This window comes from Sinohyriopsis cumingii, chromosome 18 (assembly GCF_028554795.1).
Source record: "Sinohyriopsis cumingii isolate HCF-2022 chromosome 18, ASM2855479v2, whole genome shotgun sequence".
NCBI lineage: Eukaryota > Metazoa > Mollusca > Bivalvia > Unionida > Unionidae > Sinohyriopsis > Sinohyriopsis cumingii.
This window is the reverse complement of record NC_142978.1, coordinates 58936775-58958221: the sequence shown is the minus strand read 5'-3', so window position 1 is coordinate 58958221 and position 21447 is coordinate 58936775. Positions and strand designations below refer to the sequence as shown.

At 35.5% G+C, this 21447-nt stretch overlaps 1 protein-coding gene across 4 annotated transcripts in view; it reads left to right on the top strand.

The window, feature by feature from the left end:
* Window positions 1-21447, top strand: part of LOC149776741 (uncharacterized) — a 94798-nt gene that overhangs the window by 1257 nt on the left and 72094 nt on the right. The window contains exons 2-5 of one of the 4 annotated variants that reach the window (XM_089941282.1): window positions 837-931; window positions 9244-9326; window positions 10836-10927; window positions 20102-20252. In XM_089941282.1, coding sequence (XP_089797408.1) covers window positions 20121-20252 — 132 coding nt within the window. In that variant the 5' untranslated portion in view covers window positions 837-931; window positions 9244-9326; window positions 10836-10927; window positions 20102-20120. Of the gene's footprint in view, window positions 1-836; window positions 932-9243; window positions 9327-10832; window positions 10928-20101; window positions 20253-21447 lie in introns of all 4 variants that reach the window. The other 3 variants (XM_089941280.1, XM_089941283.1, XM_089941281.1) reach the window with 3 other exon arrangements.

Sequence of the window (21447 nt, the reverse complement as noted above, 5' to 3'; positions counted from 1 at the left end):
TATTGATATACCTTTTAAATTATTAACAAATGCCAACCTATATTTGTAATTTTAAGAAATGCGGTCACATTTGGTTAATATGTACGCTTTTACCGCTGTGGTTAATGGGAGAGTACCATAAGGAGTCATTTTGGTTAATATGTACGCTTTTCCCACTGTGGTTAATCGGAGAGTACCATAAGGAGTGACATTTGATTAATATGTACGCTTTTCCCACTGTGGTTAATTGGAGAGTACCATAAGGAGTCATTTTGGTTAATATGTACGCTTTTCCACTGTAGTTAATCGGAGAGTACCATAAGGAGTCATTTTGGTTAATATGTACGCTTTTCCCACTGTGGTTAATCGGAGAGTACCATAAGGAGCGACAAACAGTTTATGTGTACTTCACGGTTTGTAGATCTAGAAATTTGAGTTAGTTGAGGTGGATAACAGTATCTTGTACAGAATGTTTGACAATGAGTTCTCGGATGAAGCTGGTGAGCACAGTAAACGTGACAGAGAGAGAGAAAGAAAGATGTTAAAATCGACGACTTTTTTTTCTCATTCGGAGGATTGGGGAGAATGTTGAACTTCTAAATTTTCTTCTTTATTTTGAAATCCCCAAACGATTTTAATTTGTCAATTAAAACATGAAATTCAGTATTGCATACCATGTATATTAAACATTATACCAGTATGATATATTAACGATAATGACTTATATGGTCTGAATGGAGGCGATCCTCTTCTCTAAAGCAGTACGTGCCCAATACTGTATTATCGACAAGGACTATTACATCATTATTAAAACCGGTTTTATTGTAATATATAATGCACATTTTGATTCTTTTCAGAAGACTCTTTTAACTGCACCCTGAGATCAGTACAGTGAGTGCATTCAGTGCAGTCAAGTAGAGGCATCCATTCTGCTTGTGCTTTCATCAACGTGGTAAGTCTTTCCCTTGATACTGCAGTAATTTATATTAAGACCTTAGTGTTTCTTTCTTCATACAAAATTATCCAAAGTATAGATGATACATTAACTAAGATTGCATATCGGCTATTAGAGGGGCGCGACATTACCGGCATACCGGTTTACCGTGGTAATTTTTCACTCTACCGGTACGTCGGTAGTTTCCGTCAGAAAGCAATGTACGGAAATTCTAGAGGCGTCTTGTTGCGTGGATATTAACATTGTGTTTTCATTATTCAGGAAAAAATAGCTCAACAAATTAACATACTTTTTACAAATTAGTTGTATTTGTCACTTACTAATGGTGAATATTACAAATACAATTTTATTAAATACCCATTTTCTACTCTGGCTTGCTACAGAGATATTAAAATATGTGATTCCGTATCGCAGACCTAATATTCCGTATCTCATTTTCAGGTACTTTCTTTTCTTTTAACTTTAAATTAGGAAGGAGAATGATGTTACTCCTCGTATTTTTTCCGCGAATGTACACAAAACAGAGTAGAAACAACCGACACTTGCACAAGAAATTTGCTACTTCTCTCTGTTAATACGCTTTATCCAGTCAACACGCTGGTGCAAAAGAAAAAGGGAAAATCTGCTTGCCTGGAGTGAATAACGGATTAACTTTATCTAGTGGGTGAATAACACGGTATTTTCACTCGATTCTTCACTACTGCTGAAATTACCGAGTCTATCACCCACGCAATGAAATCCATCATTGGATCGATACAAGCAAACTATCCTCTCCTTTTTTGTTTTCATATGCCTCCTGCACATAGACGTTCAGCATTCAAGTTTAATGATTATAACGTTCATAAATATTTTGTATGCACTGGGAAATAAATGTACAATGAATGTACAATCTTCAATATGTTTTGATCCAGTTATGTATGTAACTTTCTATCCCCGACGCCGCTTTCTGTACTCCTTATGCAGCATGTTATTGGTTCGTTGGAGTGAATACAGTCTTGAATCTCATATACATGAAAGTTAAACGGAAACAGGGGAAATAATGATGTAATATGTTCGTAAAACAGGCATTCAGTTGGAAGAATGTTTCAATCAAATCTCCTAAAAGGTCAATTTACCGGTCATGCAATTCAGGACATGAAACCACACATTATACACTAAAACTTGTCCATGGGATAAACATATATTAAACTGCATAATGTACAAAATGTAGGAATAATGTTTTGGTGGCAAATTCCATTATCTCTTTGTTTGTTCATTGATTAGAGCGGCTAGTCTGAATTACGAAATTATATTACATGAATACGAATAGTTTTGGAATATCAAAATTTAATGACAACTGCCAATAAGCTAAGAGTGATAAACTTAAGTACATTTGTTTGCGAAATTATATTCGAATTTAAAACTGTATATAGACTTCGATATGTTTCACATTTCAGTTAGAAACTGTATACAGACCTCGATTCGCTTCACATTTCAATTAAAAACTGTATATAGACCTCGATTTGCTTCACATTTCAATTAAAAACTATATAAAGGTCTCGCTTCATGTTTGAACCGATCACGACTCTATTTATATATAAACTGAAATGTATTATAAAAACTATCATTTAAATTATTGATGTTAGTTTGAACAGAAATTACTTCGAGCATTGTAAAGATGAAATTTCACTTTTCTTTAGCTTCCCTTTGAACATGTAATGTTTAGATACTCTATTATTTAAATAATCCATATTCTCAATTTTTCTTTCTGATTTATTTTTCCGTATTCAATCTACATCACAATGACGTTTTATATAATAAACTTTGTACATTACTCATAAGCCGTATCTGTATGGCCCGATTATAAGTTTTCCTTCAATACGGTTTTTCTGTTCTGTTCTGTTCTGTTTAGTACATCGTTATTACGCTAAAGTATGTCTACCTGTATATATTTTAATCTGGCCCCGAAGTATAAAATAAATTTAAGGTAAATTACTTAAATGGTCATATACAATTGATTATTTTGTGAGCGATGGAACCAGCCTATCCGTAGTGGACTATTTAAATAGACTATTTAACACACAAGAATAAAAGGTTTCCGATGAACTGAAAATCGTTACTGTTTTTTTTTGTGTGTGTGCAAGAAGTCTATTTATCGGTACATTGTACGCAGCAGTAGATTTAAATCTAAACCCAAATTCATTATCGCTATTTTGGAACAGGTAGTCCTTGATGTAAACGAGATATTACTGATTTGAATTTTAGAGTATGCTAACAAGGTGTTTCAATTTTCCTCTCTAAAGCTAACCGCGCAACATATATTAGCATCGTTTTAAACACTTACTCTTAAGCATATTATGCACGTAATGTAAGTGTTTGCATGTTTTACCCAAAAATGTAGTCATTTTACAAAACACTAACAAGGATGTCTATAGATATCATTTCGGATTAAGGCTTTCCAGGGCCCTAAGCACTGAAAATAGTACGGTGCCCCCCTCCCCCATTACAAAATGTGAAACTCAAAATACAATACTAAATGCTATAAAGGGGCGAAAATACCAGTGTTGCCATCATTCCAAATCAAATATTCGTAAGTACAGATAGAAATGATCATATATAATTCATTCCATTTTATCATCAATAATTAATTAGATTTTTTCTGGTGCCGCTGTTGGGCTGGTGTCCTTTAGCACGTGCATAGTAGCTTAATGGGTATTCCGACACTGATTGAAATCTGCTATTAAAACATTCCGGTTATACTGGATTAGATCAACTTTCCTCATAGATGAGACAATGATTTTGCCTTCAAGTTGTCAAAATCCATTATGACAGAGTTTGTCGAAATTATTCTTGGATAATTTTAAAAATAAATTTGAAAATGTTATTAGTGATAAATATTTAGTTCCTGAAGAGAATGAGAAGTAGTAAGAATTACGTTGGCCTTGGTATAAAGGCCTTAACAGATAAACCTGTCTGAATGCATCCAAACCTACTCGATAGAGTGAGATGGCAGTTTTTGGTTTGATAAATGCTAATGATACATCGTTATAAAATTATGGATGGATTTAGTTATCTGTGTCCTATTACAACAAATGTACCGCTCCGGTGGCCTAGTGGTTAGAGCGTCCGCCTCGGATGGGGTAGGTCGCGGGTTTCAACTCTGACCGAGTCATACTAAAGACTTATAAAAATGGTACAAGCAGCTCCATCCCTTGACTCTCATCATTAACATGTTAGTGTTAGGACCGGTCGGCCAGGTGTCAGGGCAATGTGACCGGATGAGAAATGACGATATATGTCTGAGGCATCGTACCCCAGTGCTAGACATTACTATACCTAAACTGCCACACTGCAGACAACATAGCTATATGACTTTAAATTTTTTAAAGCTACGTTAAAAATCCAAATCTAGCACACACAAGCAACAAAAGTACCCTACATAAAACGACCTAGATTAAATATGCCCAAATGTTTTCTCATGTTTTATCAGTCTATTCTTGTGCATTTGTTTGTAAAGTTTAAGAATGTTTTCAGTTACTTAAGTTTTAGACACGTTTAATTACAGCATAATGTTTAGACAGGCTTGACAATGAAAACCAGTATCCTAGGATAACTTAATGACCATCTGTGAATGAGATAATTTATTCAGCACGGTTATAAGATTAAGAGATAACTAGTACAGCATGTGAAGTAAATTCCGACCCCAAAATATTGCATTTTTTCGTTTTTGTTGAAACCGAAATAGAAAACAGCACTAAATGAGGTTAGATGATTACTGTCTATAACTTACTGTTCCTTGATCTGCATCAATTCTCTCACATTTCACCCAGCTTTTATTGGACGTGGATCTCAGGTACAATCGTGCAATTGGTCTAAAAGACTTCTTCCTTTCATACCAGATTCAATTTGAAACTTGAGAGTAGCTTCTTTGATCGAAGAAGGTTGTCAATGAAGTAATATAATTGGGTTCCAAGACTTACCTCCATTTCTATGCCAACCCCAGTACACCAACAGCTATCAAAAACATTCACAAGATTTATTCTTCTGTAGGAAGAGAGTCAACTGTTACCGATTTGATGCATTCATATTGGATGAATTGGAGTAATTTCTTGCAAAACATAAAACTTTGAAGATTTCCTATAGACTAGGAGCCTACAAAACGATTACAATTGACATCCCAGTGTTAAAGTCGTAAAGCGTTCAATTTAACGATATACATACATTATGTATCCCTATTTGAACCTAAATACATTTGTATATTTCAAACATTTTGAGGGATTAAATTGTATTCTCTCGTGGAATTTTCAGTTTATCATTACAGTGATTTCTCAAATTCAAACAGAAACCGATATATTAAAAAGCAGATGGGGAGACAACTATGACTTTCAACGATGTATTGAACAAAATGCCTCTGGCCATGAAAAAAAAAAAATACTATGAAAGTAAAGTCTTATTTTAGGTCCCATACCACTAATTATTTAGTGAAACTGCTTATCTCCCTTAGTTTTGGTGCAGTGTGATATACCTTACATAGGAAAATGAAGGTAGGGGATTGGCTGAAAATAAATGACGTAATATCATTAGCGATCTTTCTTCGCAAGACGTCCATATAAGGGTAAATTGTGCACAACTATAATCTTGAATCAGAATTTATTTTCACTTATTTGTTGTCGCCGCACATGTAATCCTTAATGTAAACCTAATGTAAAACTCCCGATTCAGCCGCCGGTTGAACAGTCGCCGGTTGAACAACGTGTATTATAATCCATAATGTAAACTTAATGTAAAACTCCCGATTCAGCCGCCGGTTGAACAGCGTGTATTAAACATGTTCTCCTGGCTTTTTCATTTCATGGATCACACTGTGAAGAGAGTAAATATTTTACAGTTCATCAAGCTCGTAGGGTTGTAAATACGTTAATGTTCAACCGTGGATAGCATCTGGATCTGGGTGGGGGTAGGGATAGGGCGAAAATCAAACAATTAACATGGTCCAAATTCTGCATAATTCTTTTTTAACAAGAGGATTTTACTTCTACTTTATTACTTTTTTAAGTTGTGAACTCAGAATGAGAAATATATGAAGATTTTGAGGTGATCATTGAATATCACAAACATAGTAAGCATACAGGTGTCTTAACTGTTTTCCAAATGCTCCTTTATACAGTCTATTCCATTATTCACGTAATCAGTAGTGTTTGCTTTGAAACGGAGGATTTGAAGCATGTATAGGTAAGTACAGTTAGTTGGCTATTTCGCAAGGCTAGTATAAGATTAAATCAATAAAATCTCACGTATTTGAAACAGAAATAGTGCGTTGCTGGGTGGAATAAATTGATCAGTATTGTTGATATAGTGGCCATTTATTTTATTTCAGCTTATGACTATCTTCCTAATATATCTCCCTGATTTCATATATATGTATATCGAAATGTCACAGTATGCAAACACGAGAGAGAGAGAGAGAGAGATGCATTTTAACAGGAATATTTCTTATACAGAGGATTGGTGAGAGTGTTGAACTTTCAAATTTTCTTCTTTTTTTTAAATCCACAGATGATTGTAATTTGATTGTCAATTTAAAACATGGGTGTTTCAACAATGCAAAGCAAATACCCACCCACCCACCCCAAAAACAAACTCAAACAAACAAAGAATAATACTTGAATAAGAAAACCAGAGATTATACTGGACCTAATTTGGATTAGTGAGGTTGAAAATTCCGTTCTTAACCTGCAGAGCACTTATTCATTGATAAAAGAAAACTTGTAAGAGAGTTATTTATAGCGTTTTATTATTCATCAGCTTCTAAGTTGTTGACCAGAAACGCCTTGCCCACCCTGACTGGAATATGCAATAACAGTATTCATGTTCATTACGTTTTTGACGAGACACGCCTTGCCCAACATGACTAGAATATGCAATACACCGTATTCATGTTCACTGCGCTGTTGACGAGACACGCCTTGCCCACCCTGATTGGAATATGCAATATACAGTATTCATCTTCATAACGATGTTGACGAGACACACCTTGCCCATCATCACTAGAATATTCAATACACAATATTCATGTTCATTGTGTTTTTGAAGAGACACGCCTTCCCCAACATGATTAGAATATGGAATACACCGTATTCATGTTCATTGCGTTGTTGTCGAGACACACCTTGCCAACCATGATTAGAATATGCAATATACAGTATTCATGTTCATGACATTGTTGACGAGACACGCCTTCCCCACCATGACTAGAATATGCAATATACAGTATTCATGTTCACTGCGTTGTTGACGAGACACGCTTTGCCAACCATGATTAGAATATGCAATATACAGTATTCATCTTCATTACGTTAATGACAAGACACACCTTGCCCACCATGATTAGAATATGTAATATACACTATGCATGTTCATTGCGTTGTCGAACAGACACGCCTTCCCAACATGATTAGAATATGGAATGCACCGTATTCATGTTCATTGCGTTGTTGTCGAGACACACCTTGCCAACCATGATTAGAATATGCAATATACAGTATTCATGTTCATTACGCTAATAACGAGACACACCTTGCCCACCATTACTAGAATATGACATATACAGTATTCATGTTCATTACGTTGTTGAAGAGACACGCCTTGCCCACTATGATTAGAATATGCAATACACCACATTCATGTTCATTGCGTTGTTGACGAGACACGCCTTGCCCACCATGATTGGAATATGCAATATACAGTATTCATGTTAATTGCCTTGTTGACGAGGCACGCCTTGCCCACCATGATTAGAATATGCAATATACAGTATTCATGTTCCTTGCGTTGTTAACGAGACACGCCTTGCCCACCATGATTGGAATATGCAATATACAGTATTCATGTTAATTGCCTTGTTGACGAGGCACGCCTTGCCCACCATGATTAGAATATGCAATATACAATATTCATGTTCATTAGGTTCTTGACGAGACACGTCTTGCTCACCATGATTAGAATATGCAATATACAGTATTCATGTTCAATACGTTGTTGACGAGACACGCCTTGCCCACCATTATTAGAATATGCAATATACAGTATTCATGTTAATTGCGTTGTTGACGAGATACGCCTTGCCCACCATGATATGCAATATACAGTATTCATGTTGACGAGACACGAATTCCCTACCATGAATAGAATATGCAATGCACCGTATTCATGTCCATTTTGTTCTTGACGAGACTCGCCTTGCCCACCATAATTAGAATATGCAGTTTACAGTCTTCATGTCCATTAGGTTGTTGAAAAGACACTCTTGCCCACCATGATTAGAATATGCAATATACAGTATTCATCTTCATGACATTGTTGAAGAGACACGCCCTGCCCACCATGATTACAATATGCAGTATACAGTATTCATGTTCATTACGTTGTTGAAGAGACACGCCTTGCCCACCGTGATCAAAATATGCAATATACAGTATCAATCTTCATGACATTGTTGAAGAGACACGCCTTGCCCACCATGATTCGAATATGGAATATACAGCATTCATGTTCATTACATTGTTGACGAGACACGCCTTACCCACCATATTACCAGTATCTCTATATCTACCAGCGTGTTATCAAATAAAATCTGTCAATTGCAGAAAATGCACATGAAATCACTCACATGGAATCAGAAGACACCTCAGCATCGTACATCTCCGGTGGCCTAGTGGTTAGAGCGTCCGCTTCGGATGCGGGAGGTCATGGGTTCGATCCCCGGCCGAGTCATACCAAAGACTTATAAAAGTTGTGCTAACAGCTGCCTCGCTTGGCGCTCAGCATTAAAGGGTTAGTGTTAGGATTGGTCGGCTTGGTGTTAGGATAAGTTGACTGGGTGGGACATCATGCTACATGTCTGCTGCATGATGCCCCAGTGCTAGACATCGCTATAAACTGTCACACTGCAGACATCGTAGCGATATGACTGAAATATTGTTAAAGCTACTTTAAAATTCCAAATCACACTACACACACACACACACACACATAACCACACACACACACACTTCAGCATCGCAATAACGTACTTAAGAAATTCAGTATTACATATCCAGTCTGTTAAATATTAAAAATATGAAATTGAGGAATCGTGACAAATTTTGTTATAATGGTGGCGATCGTCTTCCATATAGCATAGATCAGTTCTTAGTTTTTGCAGTGGTATCTTTAGTCAGACGGTAAGTGGCACATACTGAATTAATGACAAATGCTGATACGTCATTATTACAACCGGATCTAGTGCAAGACGTATGTTAATAATGTATACATGTCTTGATTCTCATCAGAAGACCGTTATAAGTGCACCCTGAGAGCAATACAGTGAGTCTAATAAGTGCAATCTCCATTCTGCTTGCGATTTCATCAACTGGTAAGTCTCTCTATGTTCATATATATATATATATATATATATATATATATATATATATATATATATATATATATATATATATATATATATATATATATATTCTTATTTCATAACAAATTATCCAAAAGCAAAGACTGTAAATTAATTATGATTGCATATCAGCTACCAGAGGGGCGCGGTATTACCGGTACACCGGTGTACCGCGGTAAAAAAAAATTCCCGGTGGTGCGTACCACGGTAATTTTTCACTGTACCGGTACATCGGAGTTTTAGTCAGAAAGTAATGTACGGAAATTCCAGAGCAGTCTTGTTAGGACTTAAAAAATACTAACATCGTGTTTTCATTTTTCAGGACAAAATAGCTCAACAAATTAACATACATTTTACAAAATGGTTGTATCTTATCACGTATAAATGGTGAATATTACAAATATAATTTTATTATATATCCATTTCGTACTACATGGCTGATCTGTCGTGCTCTTGAGATATTCAGATGTGTGATTCCGTATCACACACCTAAAACTCGATATCGCACACAAAACCTGGAACTATTTTTACAACTTAACATATGAAATAATAGTCCACTTTTAAAATATCCAGAATGGTTTATTGATATACCTTTTAAATTATTAACAAATGCCAACCTATATTTGTAATTTTAAGAAATGCGGTCACATTTGGTTAATATGTACGCTTTTACCGCTGTGGTTAATGGGAGAGTACCATAAGGAGTCATTTTGGTTAATATGTACGCTTTTCCCACTGTGGTTAATCGGAGAGTACCATAAGGAGTGACATTTGATTAATATGTACGCTTTTCCCACTGTGGTTAATTGGAGAGTACCATAAGGAGTCATTTTGGTTAATATGTACGCTTTTCCCACTGTAGTTAATCGGAGAGTACCATAAGGAGTCATTTTGGTTAATATTTACGCTTTTCCCACTGTAGTTAATCGAAGAGTACCATAAGGAGTCATTTTGGTTAATATGTACGCTTTTCCCACTGTGGTTAATCGGAGAGTACCATAAGGAGCGACAAACAGTTTATGTGCACTTCACGGTTTGTAGATCTAGAAATATGAGTTAGTTGAGGTGGATAACAGTATCTTGTACAGAATGTTTGACAATGAGTTCTCGGATGAAGCTGGTGAGCACAGTAAATGTGACAGAGAGAGAGAAAGAAAGATGTTAAAATCGACGACTTTTTTTCTCATTCGGAGGATTGGGGAGAATGTTGAACTTCTAAATTTTCTTCTTTATTTTGAAATCCCCAAACGATTTTAATTTGTCAATTAAAACATGAAATTCAGTATTGCATACCATGTATGTTAAACATTACACCAGTATGATATATTAACGATAATGACTTATATGGTCTGAATGGAGGCGATCCTCTTCTCTAAAGCAGTACGTGCCCAATACTGTATTATCGACAAGGACTATTACATCATTATTAAAACCGGTTTTATTGTAATATATAATGCACATTTTGATTCTTTTCAGAAGACTCTTTTAACTGCACCCTGAGATCAGTACAGTGAGTGCATTCAGTGCAGTCAAGTAGAGGCATCCATTCTGCTTGTGCTTTCATCAACGTGGTAAGTCTTTCCCTTGATACTGCAGTAATTTATATTAAGACCTTAGTGTTTCTTTCTTCATACAAAATTATCCAAAGTATAGATGATACATTAACTAAGATTGCATATCGGCTATTAGAGGGGCGCGACATTACCGGCATACCGGTTTACCGTGGTAATTTTTCACTCTACCGGTACGTCGGTAGTTTCCGTCAGAAAGCAATGTACGGAAATTCTAGAGGCGTCTTGTTGTGTGGATATTAACATTGTGTTTTCATTATTCAGGAAAAAATAGCTCAACAAATTAACATACTTTTTACAAATTAGTTGTATTTGTCACTTACTAATGGTGAATATTACAAATACAATTTTATTAAATACCCATTTTCTACTCTGGCTTGCTACAGAGATATTAAAATATGTGATTCCGTATCGCAGACCTAATATTCCGTATCTCATTTTCAGGTACTTTCTTTTCTTTTAACTTTAAATTAGGAAGGAGAATGATGTTACTCCTCGTATTTTTTCCGCGAATGTACACAAAACAGAGTAGAAACAACCGATACTTGCACAAGAAATTTGCTACTTCTCTCTGTTAATACGCTTTATCCAGTCAACACGCTGGTGCAAAAGAAAAAGGGAAAATCTGCTTGCCTGGAGTGAATAACGGATTAACTTTATCTAGTGGGTGAATAACACGGTATTTTCACTCGATTCTTCACTACTGCTGAAATTACCGAGTCTATCACCAACGCAATGAAATCCATCATTGGATCGATACAAGCAAACTATCCTCTCCTTATTTGTTTTCATATGCCTCCTGCACATAGACGTTCAGCATTCAAGTTTAATGATTATAACGTTCATAAATATTTTGTATGCACTGGGAAATAAATGTACAATGAATGTACAATCTTCAATATGTTTTGATCCAGTTATGTATGTAACTTTCTATCCCCGACGCCGCTTTCTGTACTCCTTATGCAGCATGTTATTGGTTCGTTGGAGTGAATACAGTCTTGAATCTCATATACATGAAAGTTAAACGGAAACAGGGGAAATAATGATGTAATATGTTCGTAAAACAGGCATTCAGTTGGAAGAATGTTTCAATCAAATCTCCTAAAAGGTCAATTTACCGGTCATGCAATTCAGGACATGAAACCACACATTATACACTAAAACTTGTCCATGGGATAAACATATATTAAACTGCATAATGTACAAAATGTAGGAATAATGTTTTGGTGGCAAATTCCATTATCTCTTTGTTTGTTCATTGATTAGAGCGGCTAGTCTGAATTACGAAATTATATTACATGAATACGAATAGTTTTGGAATATCAAAATTTAATGACAACTGCCAATAAGCTAAGAGTGATAAACTTAAGTACATTTGTTTGCGAAATTATATTCGAATTTAAAACTGTATATAGACTTCGATATGTTTCACATTTCAGTTAGAAACTGTATACAGACCTCGATTCGCTTCACATTTCAATTAAAAACTGTATATAGACCTCGATTTGCTTCACATTTCAATTAAAAACTATATAAAGGTCTCGCTTCATGTTTGAACCGATCACGACTCTATTTATATATAAACTGAAATGTATTATAAAAACTATCATTTAAATTATTGATGTTAGTTTGAACAGAAATTACTTCGAGCATTGTAAAGATGAAATTTCACTTTTCTTTAGCTTCCCTTTGAACATGTAATGTTTAGATACTCTATTATTTAAATAATCCATATTCTCAATTTTTCTTTCTGATTTATTTTTCCGTATTCAATCTACATCACAATGACGTTTTATATAATAAACTTTGTACATTACTCATAAGCCGTATCTGTATGGCCCGATTATAAGTTTTCCTTCAATACGGTTTTTCTGTTCTGTTCTGTTCTGTTTAGTACATCGTTATTACGCTAAAGTATGTCTACCTGTATATATTTTAATCTGGCCCCGAAGTATAAAATAAATTTAAGGTAAATTACTTAAATGGTCATATACAATTGATTATTTTGTGAGCGATGGAACCAGCCTATCCGTAGTGGACTATTTAAATAGACTATTTAACACACAAGAATAAAAGGTTTCCGATGAACTGAAAATCGTTACTGTTTTTTTTTGTGTGTGTGCAAGAAGTCTATTTATCGGTACATTGTACGCAGCAGTAGATTTAAATCTAAACCCAAATTCATTATCGCTATTTTGGAACAGGTAGTCCTTGATGTAAACGAGATATTACCGATTTGAATTTTAGAGTATGCTAACAAGGTGTTTCAATTTTCCTCTCTAAAGCTAACCGCGCAACATATATTAGCATCGTTTTAAACACTTACTCTTAAGCATATTATGCACGTAATGTAAGTGTTTGCATGTTTTACCCAAAAATGTAGTCATTTTACAAAACACTAACAAGGCTGTCTATAGATATCATTCCGGATTAAGGCTTTCCAGGGCCCTAAGCACTGAAAATAGTACGGTGCCCCCCTCCCCCATTACAAAATGTGAAACTCAAAATACAATACTAAATGCTATAAAGGGTCGAAAATACCAGTGTTGCCATCATTCCAAATCAAATATTCGTAAGTACAGATAGAAATGATCATATATAATTCATTCCATTTTATCATCAATAATTAATTAGATTTTTTCTGGTGCCGCTGTTGGGCTGGTGTCCTTTAGCACGTGCATAGTAGCTTAATGGGTATTCCGACACTGATTGAAATCTGCTATTAAAACATTCCGGTTATACTGGATTAGATCAACTTTCCTCATAGATGAGACAATGATTTTGCCGTCAAGTTGTCAAAATCCATTATGACAGAGTTTGTCGAAATTATTCTTGGATAATTTTAAAAATAAATTTGAAAATGTTATTAGTGATAAATATTTAGTTCCTGAAGAGAATGAGAAGTAGTAAGAATTACGTTGGCCTTGGTATAAAGGCCTTAACAGATAAACCTGTCTGAATGCATCCAAACCTACTCGATAGAGTGAGATGGCAGTTTTTGGTTTGATAAATGCTAATGATACATCGTTATAAAATTATGGATGGATTTAGTTATCTGTGTCCTATTACAACAAATGTACCGCTCCGGTGGCCTAGTGGTTAGAGCGTCCGCCTCGGATGGGGTAGGTCGCAGGTTTGAAATCTGACCGAGTCATACTAAAGACTTATAAAAATGGTACGAACAACTGCCTCGCTTGACTCTCATCATTAACATGTTAGTGTTAGGACCGGTCGGCCAGGTGTCAGGATAATGTGACCGGGTGAGAAATGATGATATATGTCAGAGGCATCGTACCCCAGTGCTAGACATTACTATACCTAAACTGCCACACTGCAGACAACATAGCTATATGACTTTAAATTTTTTAAAGCTATGTTAAAAATCCAAATCTAGCACACACAAGCAACAAAAGTACCCTACATAAAACGACCTAGATTAAATATGCCCAAATGTTTTCTCATGTTTTATCAGTCTATTCTTGTGCATTTGTTTGTAAAGTTTAAGAATGTTTTCAGTTACTTAAGTTTTAGACACGTTTAATTACAGCATAATGTTTAGACAGGCTTGACAATGAAAACCAGTATCCTAGGATAACTTAATGACCATCTGTGAATGTGATAATTTATTCAGCGCGGTTATAAGATTAGGAGATAACTAGTACAGCATGTGAAGTAAATTCCGACCCCAAAATATTGCATTTTTTCGTTTTTGTTGAAACCGAAATAGAAAACATAGCACTAAATGAGGTTAGATGATTACTGTCTATAACTTACTGTTCCTTGATCTGCATCAATTCTCTCACATTTCACCCAGCTTTTATTGGACGTGGATCTCAGATACAATTGTGCAATTGGTCTAAAAGACTTCTTCCTTTCATACCAGATTCAATTTGAAACTTGAGAGTAGCTTCTTTGATCGAAGAAGGTTGTCAATGAAGTAGTATAATTGGGTTCCAAGACTTACCTCCATTTCTATGCCAACCCCAGTACACCAACAGCTATCAAAAACATTCACAAGATTTATTCTTCTGTAGGAAGAGAGTCAACTGTTACCGATTTGATGCATTCATATTGGATGAATTGGAGTAATTTCTTGCAAAACATAAAACTTTGAAGATTTCCTATAGACTAGGAGCCTACAAAACGATTACAATTGACATCCCAGTGTTAAAGTCGTAAAGCGTTCAATTTAACGATATACATACATTATGTATCCCTATATGAACCTAAATACATTTGTATATTTCAAGCATTTTGAGGGATTAAATTGTATTCTCTCGTGGAATTTTCAGTTTATCATTACAGTGATTTCTCAAATTCAAACAAAAACCGATATATTAAAAAGCAGATGGGGAGACAACTATGACTTTCAACGATGTATTGAACAAAATGCCTCTGGCCATGAAAAAAAAAAAAATACTATGAAAGTAAAGTCTTATTTTAGGTCCCATACCACTAATTATTTAGTGAAACTGCTTATCTCCCTTAGTTTTGGTGCAGTGTGAAATACCTTACATAGGAAAATGAAGGTAGGGGATTGGCTGAAAATAAATGACGTAATATCATAAGCGATCTTTCTTCGCAAGACGTCCATATAAGGGTAAATTGTGCACAACTATAATCTTGAATCAGAATTTATTTTCACTTATTTGTTGTCGCCGCACAAGTAATCCTTAAAGCAAACTTAATGTAAAACTCCCGATTCAGTCGCCGGTTGAACAGCGTGTATTATAATCCTTAATGTAAACTTAATGTAAAACTCCCGATTCAGCCGCCGGTTGAACAGCGTGTATTAAACATGTTCTCCTGGCTTTTTCATTTGATGGATCACACTGTGAAGAGAGTAAATATTTTACAGTTCATCAAGCTCGTAGGGTTGTAAATACGTTAATGTTCAACTGTGGATAGCATCTGGATACTACTATTACGCTAATTCCTTTTTGAACTGTTTTCTCGTATCGACAAATAGTTGTATTAGATGTATTTTGAAAAAAAAACATGAAAACAAACAGCACCATTTTTGAACATCAAATTATAAAAAAATTAAAATACATATGGCCAAGATGAGTTGAATCATAAGAATTTTAGTTTTGTCCTGTGCTTTCATATTTTTTAAACTGAATCGACCGTCAAGGAATAGCGAACATTAAATTATTCGTAAGTTCAGCTATAATCCATGGGTACATAAAACTGTCCCGTGAGGGCGTATTTTCGATATGTATCGCTCTAGTTAACTTAAAAATCTTTTCAATATCGAAGTGAAATGTTATGAGAGATTACAGCCCAGTGTTATACATTTTCTAAGTTATTTGTATGACATTGTCAGTATATGGTTACAAACTTTCTTCATCTAACTCAATTACTCATTACACATAAAAGATGAGACAATCAGATAACGATATTTTGACACATCGGTAAACTCAAGAATAGATCAGTCCATTTAAAATTATGAGTTTAAGGTCACCATTGTAAACATTAACTCTTTCTTCAGGACAGTAAAATAAAATACCGTGATAAGCATATAATGAATGTGCATGCCATTTCGTTTCTGAATTTGCTCTCTTAGACTTTGACACTCTGACTATTAGACATTTTATTTTATACAGTCTTTATTCCTTAATCTTGTTGAGATAAGTAGTCGATATTTGTAAACGTAGACCATTATATTGTTGTCTACCTATCGACCAGTTATTTGTCAAAGGACACACCACATATCTTAAAGAGTTGATAAATGCTAAGACCAAATTATTAAGTGATACACTAAATTAAGGTACTCTCTGTTGTTCTAAACCAAATGAACGGGATGGGATTGAGACCTGAAACCTTCTGTTAAAAAATATTTATTTGCGTAGAAAATATCTCACGTATAAATTAAACATATTACATCAAAACTAAGATTCATTATTAAGATATAATCAACACTTCCTTGGATGTATTTCCATTTACACCCCACTCCCTCCGAAAAGCTTAATAACTGTTTTGATTTAACATGATTTGAAACTGAATATAAAGACTGAATGAGGTCAATTCAGCAAATGTAATATGGGAAAAAAGATACAAACGTTTAGAATAAAGAAATAGAACCACACATTACCCACGATTTGAAATCAAACAACCAAAATAAAAATAACTTTTGTCCAAGAACATTTTTTTGAAATAAAAATGGCACAAAGGAATAATATAATGAATTAAGTGAAATACTTTAGAATGAAGTGTTTAGATGTTTTTCCTAGACTAGGCTCGAGTGCTTTTCTTTATACCTGAAATTGCCATTCTCATGGTAGAGTAGCCAACTGTGTATTATTTATATATTTATATATACTTTGGTATGTATATTGTGTAAGTGTGATAAAATACGCAGCTGTGCTAACAGGGCATCCGTCATATTCCATGCAAACATTTAGCTGTATGCCAATTAGCGTCTACGTTTACAGGTTCGTTTATGGGTTCGTTCCATGACGTGCAAAATTGACAACACATAATGAATTGGGGTTCAACAAATACTGCACACAGATAATTTATGGTTATTACAGCTACCAAATTCATCCTCCTGCGTAGGCTGTGGTCAGTTCACTCATCGACAGATTCTTGCTTTACCAGCTGGTTGGGTACTGCTTTCTGTCGCGGATGGTTGCTGGACGGAAACTGTTCGTGTCATAACCGTAGTGAGCAGGAATCTATATAGACTAATTGCATGACCTAGCAATGCGAGAGTTATGTTCATCATAAGCTGGGATAACGAATGTGACTGTCGTTGTAGATCTTTCGGAATGTGTTTTTGCAATAGACAAGAAGCAGAGTCCGGTATCATTGATCCGACATGGATGAGACACTGTCTTGATAGTGATATCTGTTCTTGAGAAATGTGTTTTCTTCTAAATTAACTCCTAGATGTCACAGCATAAATTTAAGTGATACCGAAGGCAATAGGGTTCAAACTCAAAGAAATTACTTTGGAGATTTGATATATCAAGTTCCTTGTCTCGTCGCTGGAGTGTTGTGAATTGTTAGTGGTATCATTATTATTATTATTATAGTCCAGCTTGTTTGACCCTGTCATCTTATGGTCCAACGAAATATGTGACGTTTGTATAAATTTAATAAGGATTAACTTAATAAAATAGAAGAAACGAAATATTGAAGTTTTTATTTCGCTTTTGGCCATAGCAAAATGGATGCATTTAGTCGGTCCGATTACATTAATATGCTAAGAGTTTGGGAGCAAAACCAATTTTTTAAAATTCTGACAGCTCTGGTCGATCAAAAATGGAAAATATATTTTCTGGAACAGTATTTATATGTTTAAGTTTTACTTCTTTACTATTGTTCTACAATGAAATCGTGTTATGACTGTCGCATTTTGCCAAACTGAAATGTCTTTATGTTGACATGATTCAATGGCTATCTTCAGCGACCTGTCCACAATCTCGCTAAGTGTTGTGACTGGTGGTAATGCCATCACACCCATATGTAGGAAAATGACCTGTATCATCTTCACAGGTTGCGATAATACGGTCTGTATGATGCATTGTATTAACATATAGAAATTACGTCATGTTTTATGCCATGCTAGTACTTTGGTACACTGTCTGCCTGCATTTGACAAGGAAATGTTCAAGGTCTGACCCATAATTACATTACACATCATAGCCTTTGATTGTACCCATAATTACATTACATATCATAGCCTTTGATTGTACCCATAATTACATTACATATCATAGCCTTTGATTATACCCATAATTACATTACATATCATAGTCTTTGATTGTACCCATAATTACATTACATATCATAGCCTTTGATTGTACACATAATTACATTACATATCATAATTTTTGATTGTACCCATAATTACATTACATATAATAGACTTTGATTGTGTACACTGGTATCTGCTTGTTATAAGTGAGAAATTATTGCTCAACATCACAGAGTACATGACGTAGATTTTATATGTATGTATGTATGTATGTATGTAATCGCCATGCGAGTGTGTCTGCTGCGCGCGAATGGCTATATCCACGGATATGTTCTATCCTTTTCTGGAATGTGTACTAGGTCACGAAGATAGGTTTTGTGCTAGGTAACCAAGACTGGTTTTATGCTAGGTCACGAAGATTGGTTTTATGCTAGGTAACGAAGATGGGTTTTGTGCTAGGTAACGAAAACTGGTTTTGTGCTAGGCCACGCAGATGGGATTTATGCTAGGTCAAGAAGATGGGTCTTATGCTGGGTCACGAAGATGGGTTTTGTGCTAGGTCAAGAAGATGGGTTTTGTGCTAGGTCATGAAGATTGGTTTTATGCTGGGTAACGAAGATGGGTTTTTTGCTAGGTCGCGAAGATGGGTTTTGTGCTAGGTCACGTAGATTGGTTTTGTGCTAGGTCAAGAAGATGGGTCTTATGCTGGGTCATGAAGATGGGTTTTGTGCTAGGTCAAGAAGATGGGTTTTGTGCTAGGTCATGAAGATTGGTTTTATGCTGGGTAACGAAGATGGGTTTTTTGCTAGGTCGCGAAGATTGGTTTTGTGCTAGGTCAAGAAGATGGGTCTTATGCTGGGTCATGAAGATGGGTTTTGTGCTAGGTCAAGAAGATGGGTTTTGTGCTAGGTCATGAAGATTGGTTTTGTGCTAGGTCACGAAGATGGGTTTTGTGCTAGGTCAAGAAGATGGGTCTTATGCTGGGTCATGAAGATGGGTTTTGTGCTAGGTCATGAAGATTGGTTTTATGCTGGGTAACGAAGATGGGCTTTTTGCTAGGTCGCGAAGATGGGTTTTGTGCTAGGTCACGAAGATTGGTTTTATTCTAGGTAACGAAGATTGGTTTTATGATAGGTCATGAATATTGGTTTTATGCTAGGTCACGAAGCTGGGTTTTGTGCTAGGTCACGAAGATCGGTTTTATGCTAGGTCACGAAGATGGGTTTTGTGCTAGGTCACGAAGATAGGTTGTGTGCATGCTTTCCAAGCGATGGATGCTGTTACCCGAAAACACGGCTTTGAATTAATACTTCTCTAACTGGTATGGTGATACTGTTTCTCGCCATATTAAACCTCCTGAACAATCCGAGGGCTAGCACTCTCTAATCTGTATGGTGCATAATTTGCAATTTTATATATATTGGACTATTTCTTTCGTCTTTGAAACTACTAACATTTTGATTTTGTTTCAGTTTTCAAGAACTTTGGAGAATGATGTTACCAAGAGTATCAAGCTTTGCACTTCACAGCTCCTTCCGCTTAGACAATTTGCGAGTTCTTCTACTTTCCAATTCCAACAATAATCTACACAGAAGAGTGCAGTACGAAATAAATGGACATGGGGTAAGTAAAATTAGACTATTCACATAACATTGGTTTTTTTTAATAAGCATTTCTGTTTGCCTTTTTTTTTCTTTCCTGTGTATGATGGTAAAAGAAATGAAACTGGTTGAGGTGAAAAGAAAAACGATAAATAAAGGTTACATGTATGCAGTGCCGGATTAAGGCATTGCAGGGCCCCAAGCACACAATATAGTCTGGTGCCCCCACCCCTCTCGTCCATAATATGTGTCGTCAGGCGTGTCGACTATTTATTTTAAATGCTTTGGGGATATAAGTGGGTTACTGATTAACAAGAATAAAATAAAAAGAGATTTGTTTATTCCCAGGTCGCTTTCACCTACACATGAGGAAAACAAGAAACATGTACGTCATGCATACGTGTGATATACTAATTTTAAAGAATGATCACAGATTTACAATGACTAAAAAGAATTTATTGGAATATTCAGAAACCTACATGCACTTTTACAAATATTATTCACATATATACGTGCTGTAACTTTTTAATATTCCGTCTACTATACAAGTATTTTTCAAGTGACACTTTCGTTGTTGTTCCAAATAATTTAAATTGAAGCAAATAATGAAATTCCTCACCGATTTTTGCAGTACTACAGTTGTTTGCATTGTTATTATACAAATCGGTAATAAATGACCAATGTGTATCACGTGTGCATTTTACCTAAGGCATTGCGTTACCTAGACCGCTCCATGACCTAAGTGGTTAGAGCATCCTCCTCGGATGCGGGAGGTCGCGGGTTAGAAACCCGGCCGAGTCATACCAAATACTTATAAAATAGCACTAGCAGCTGCCTCGCTTGGCGCTCAACAATAAGAACTTAGTGTTAGGACTGGTCAGCCTGGCGTCCAGATAATGTGACTGTGTATCAAGTGTGTGCGACATGACGCCCTAGTGCTAAACATCACTATACACTAACACAATGCAGACATTGTAGCGATATCACTGAATAATTGTTAAAGCTACGTTAAAATCAAAATCAATCACATACACACACACACTGCGTTATCGTTCTAATCATTAATAAAATGACCAGCGTGTATCAGGTGTGTGATTTATCTAACGCACTGAGTTACCACACCAATCATTAATAAAAATGACCAGCGTGTGTGATTTATCTAACGCATAACCATAGTCAATTTCTGAGCTTCAGCAACAGAAAATACATTTCCAAGA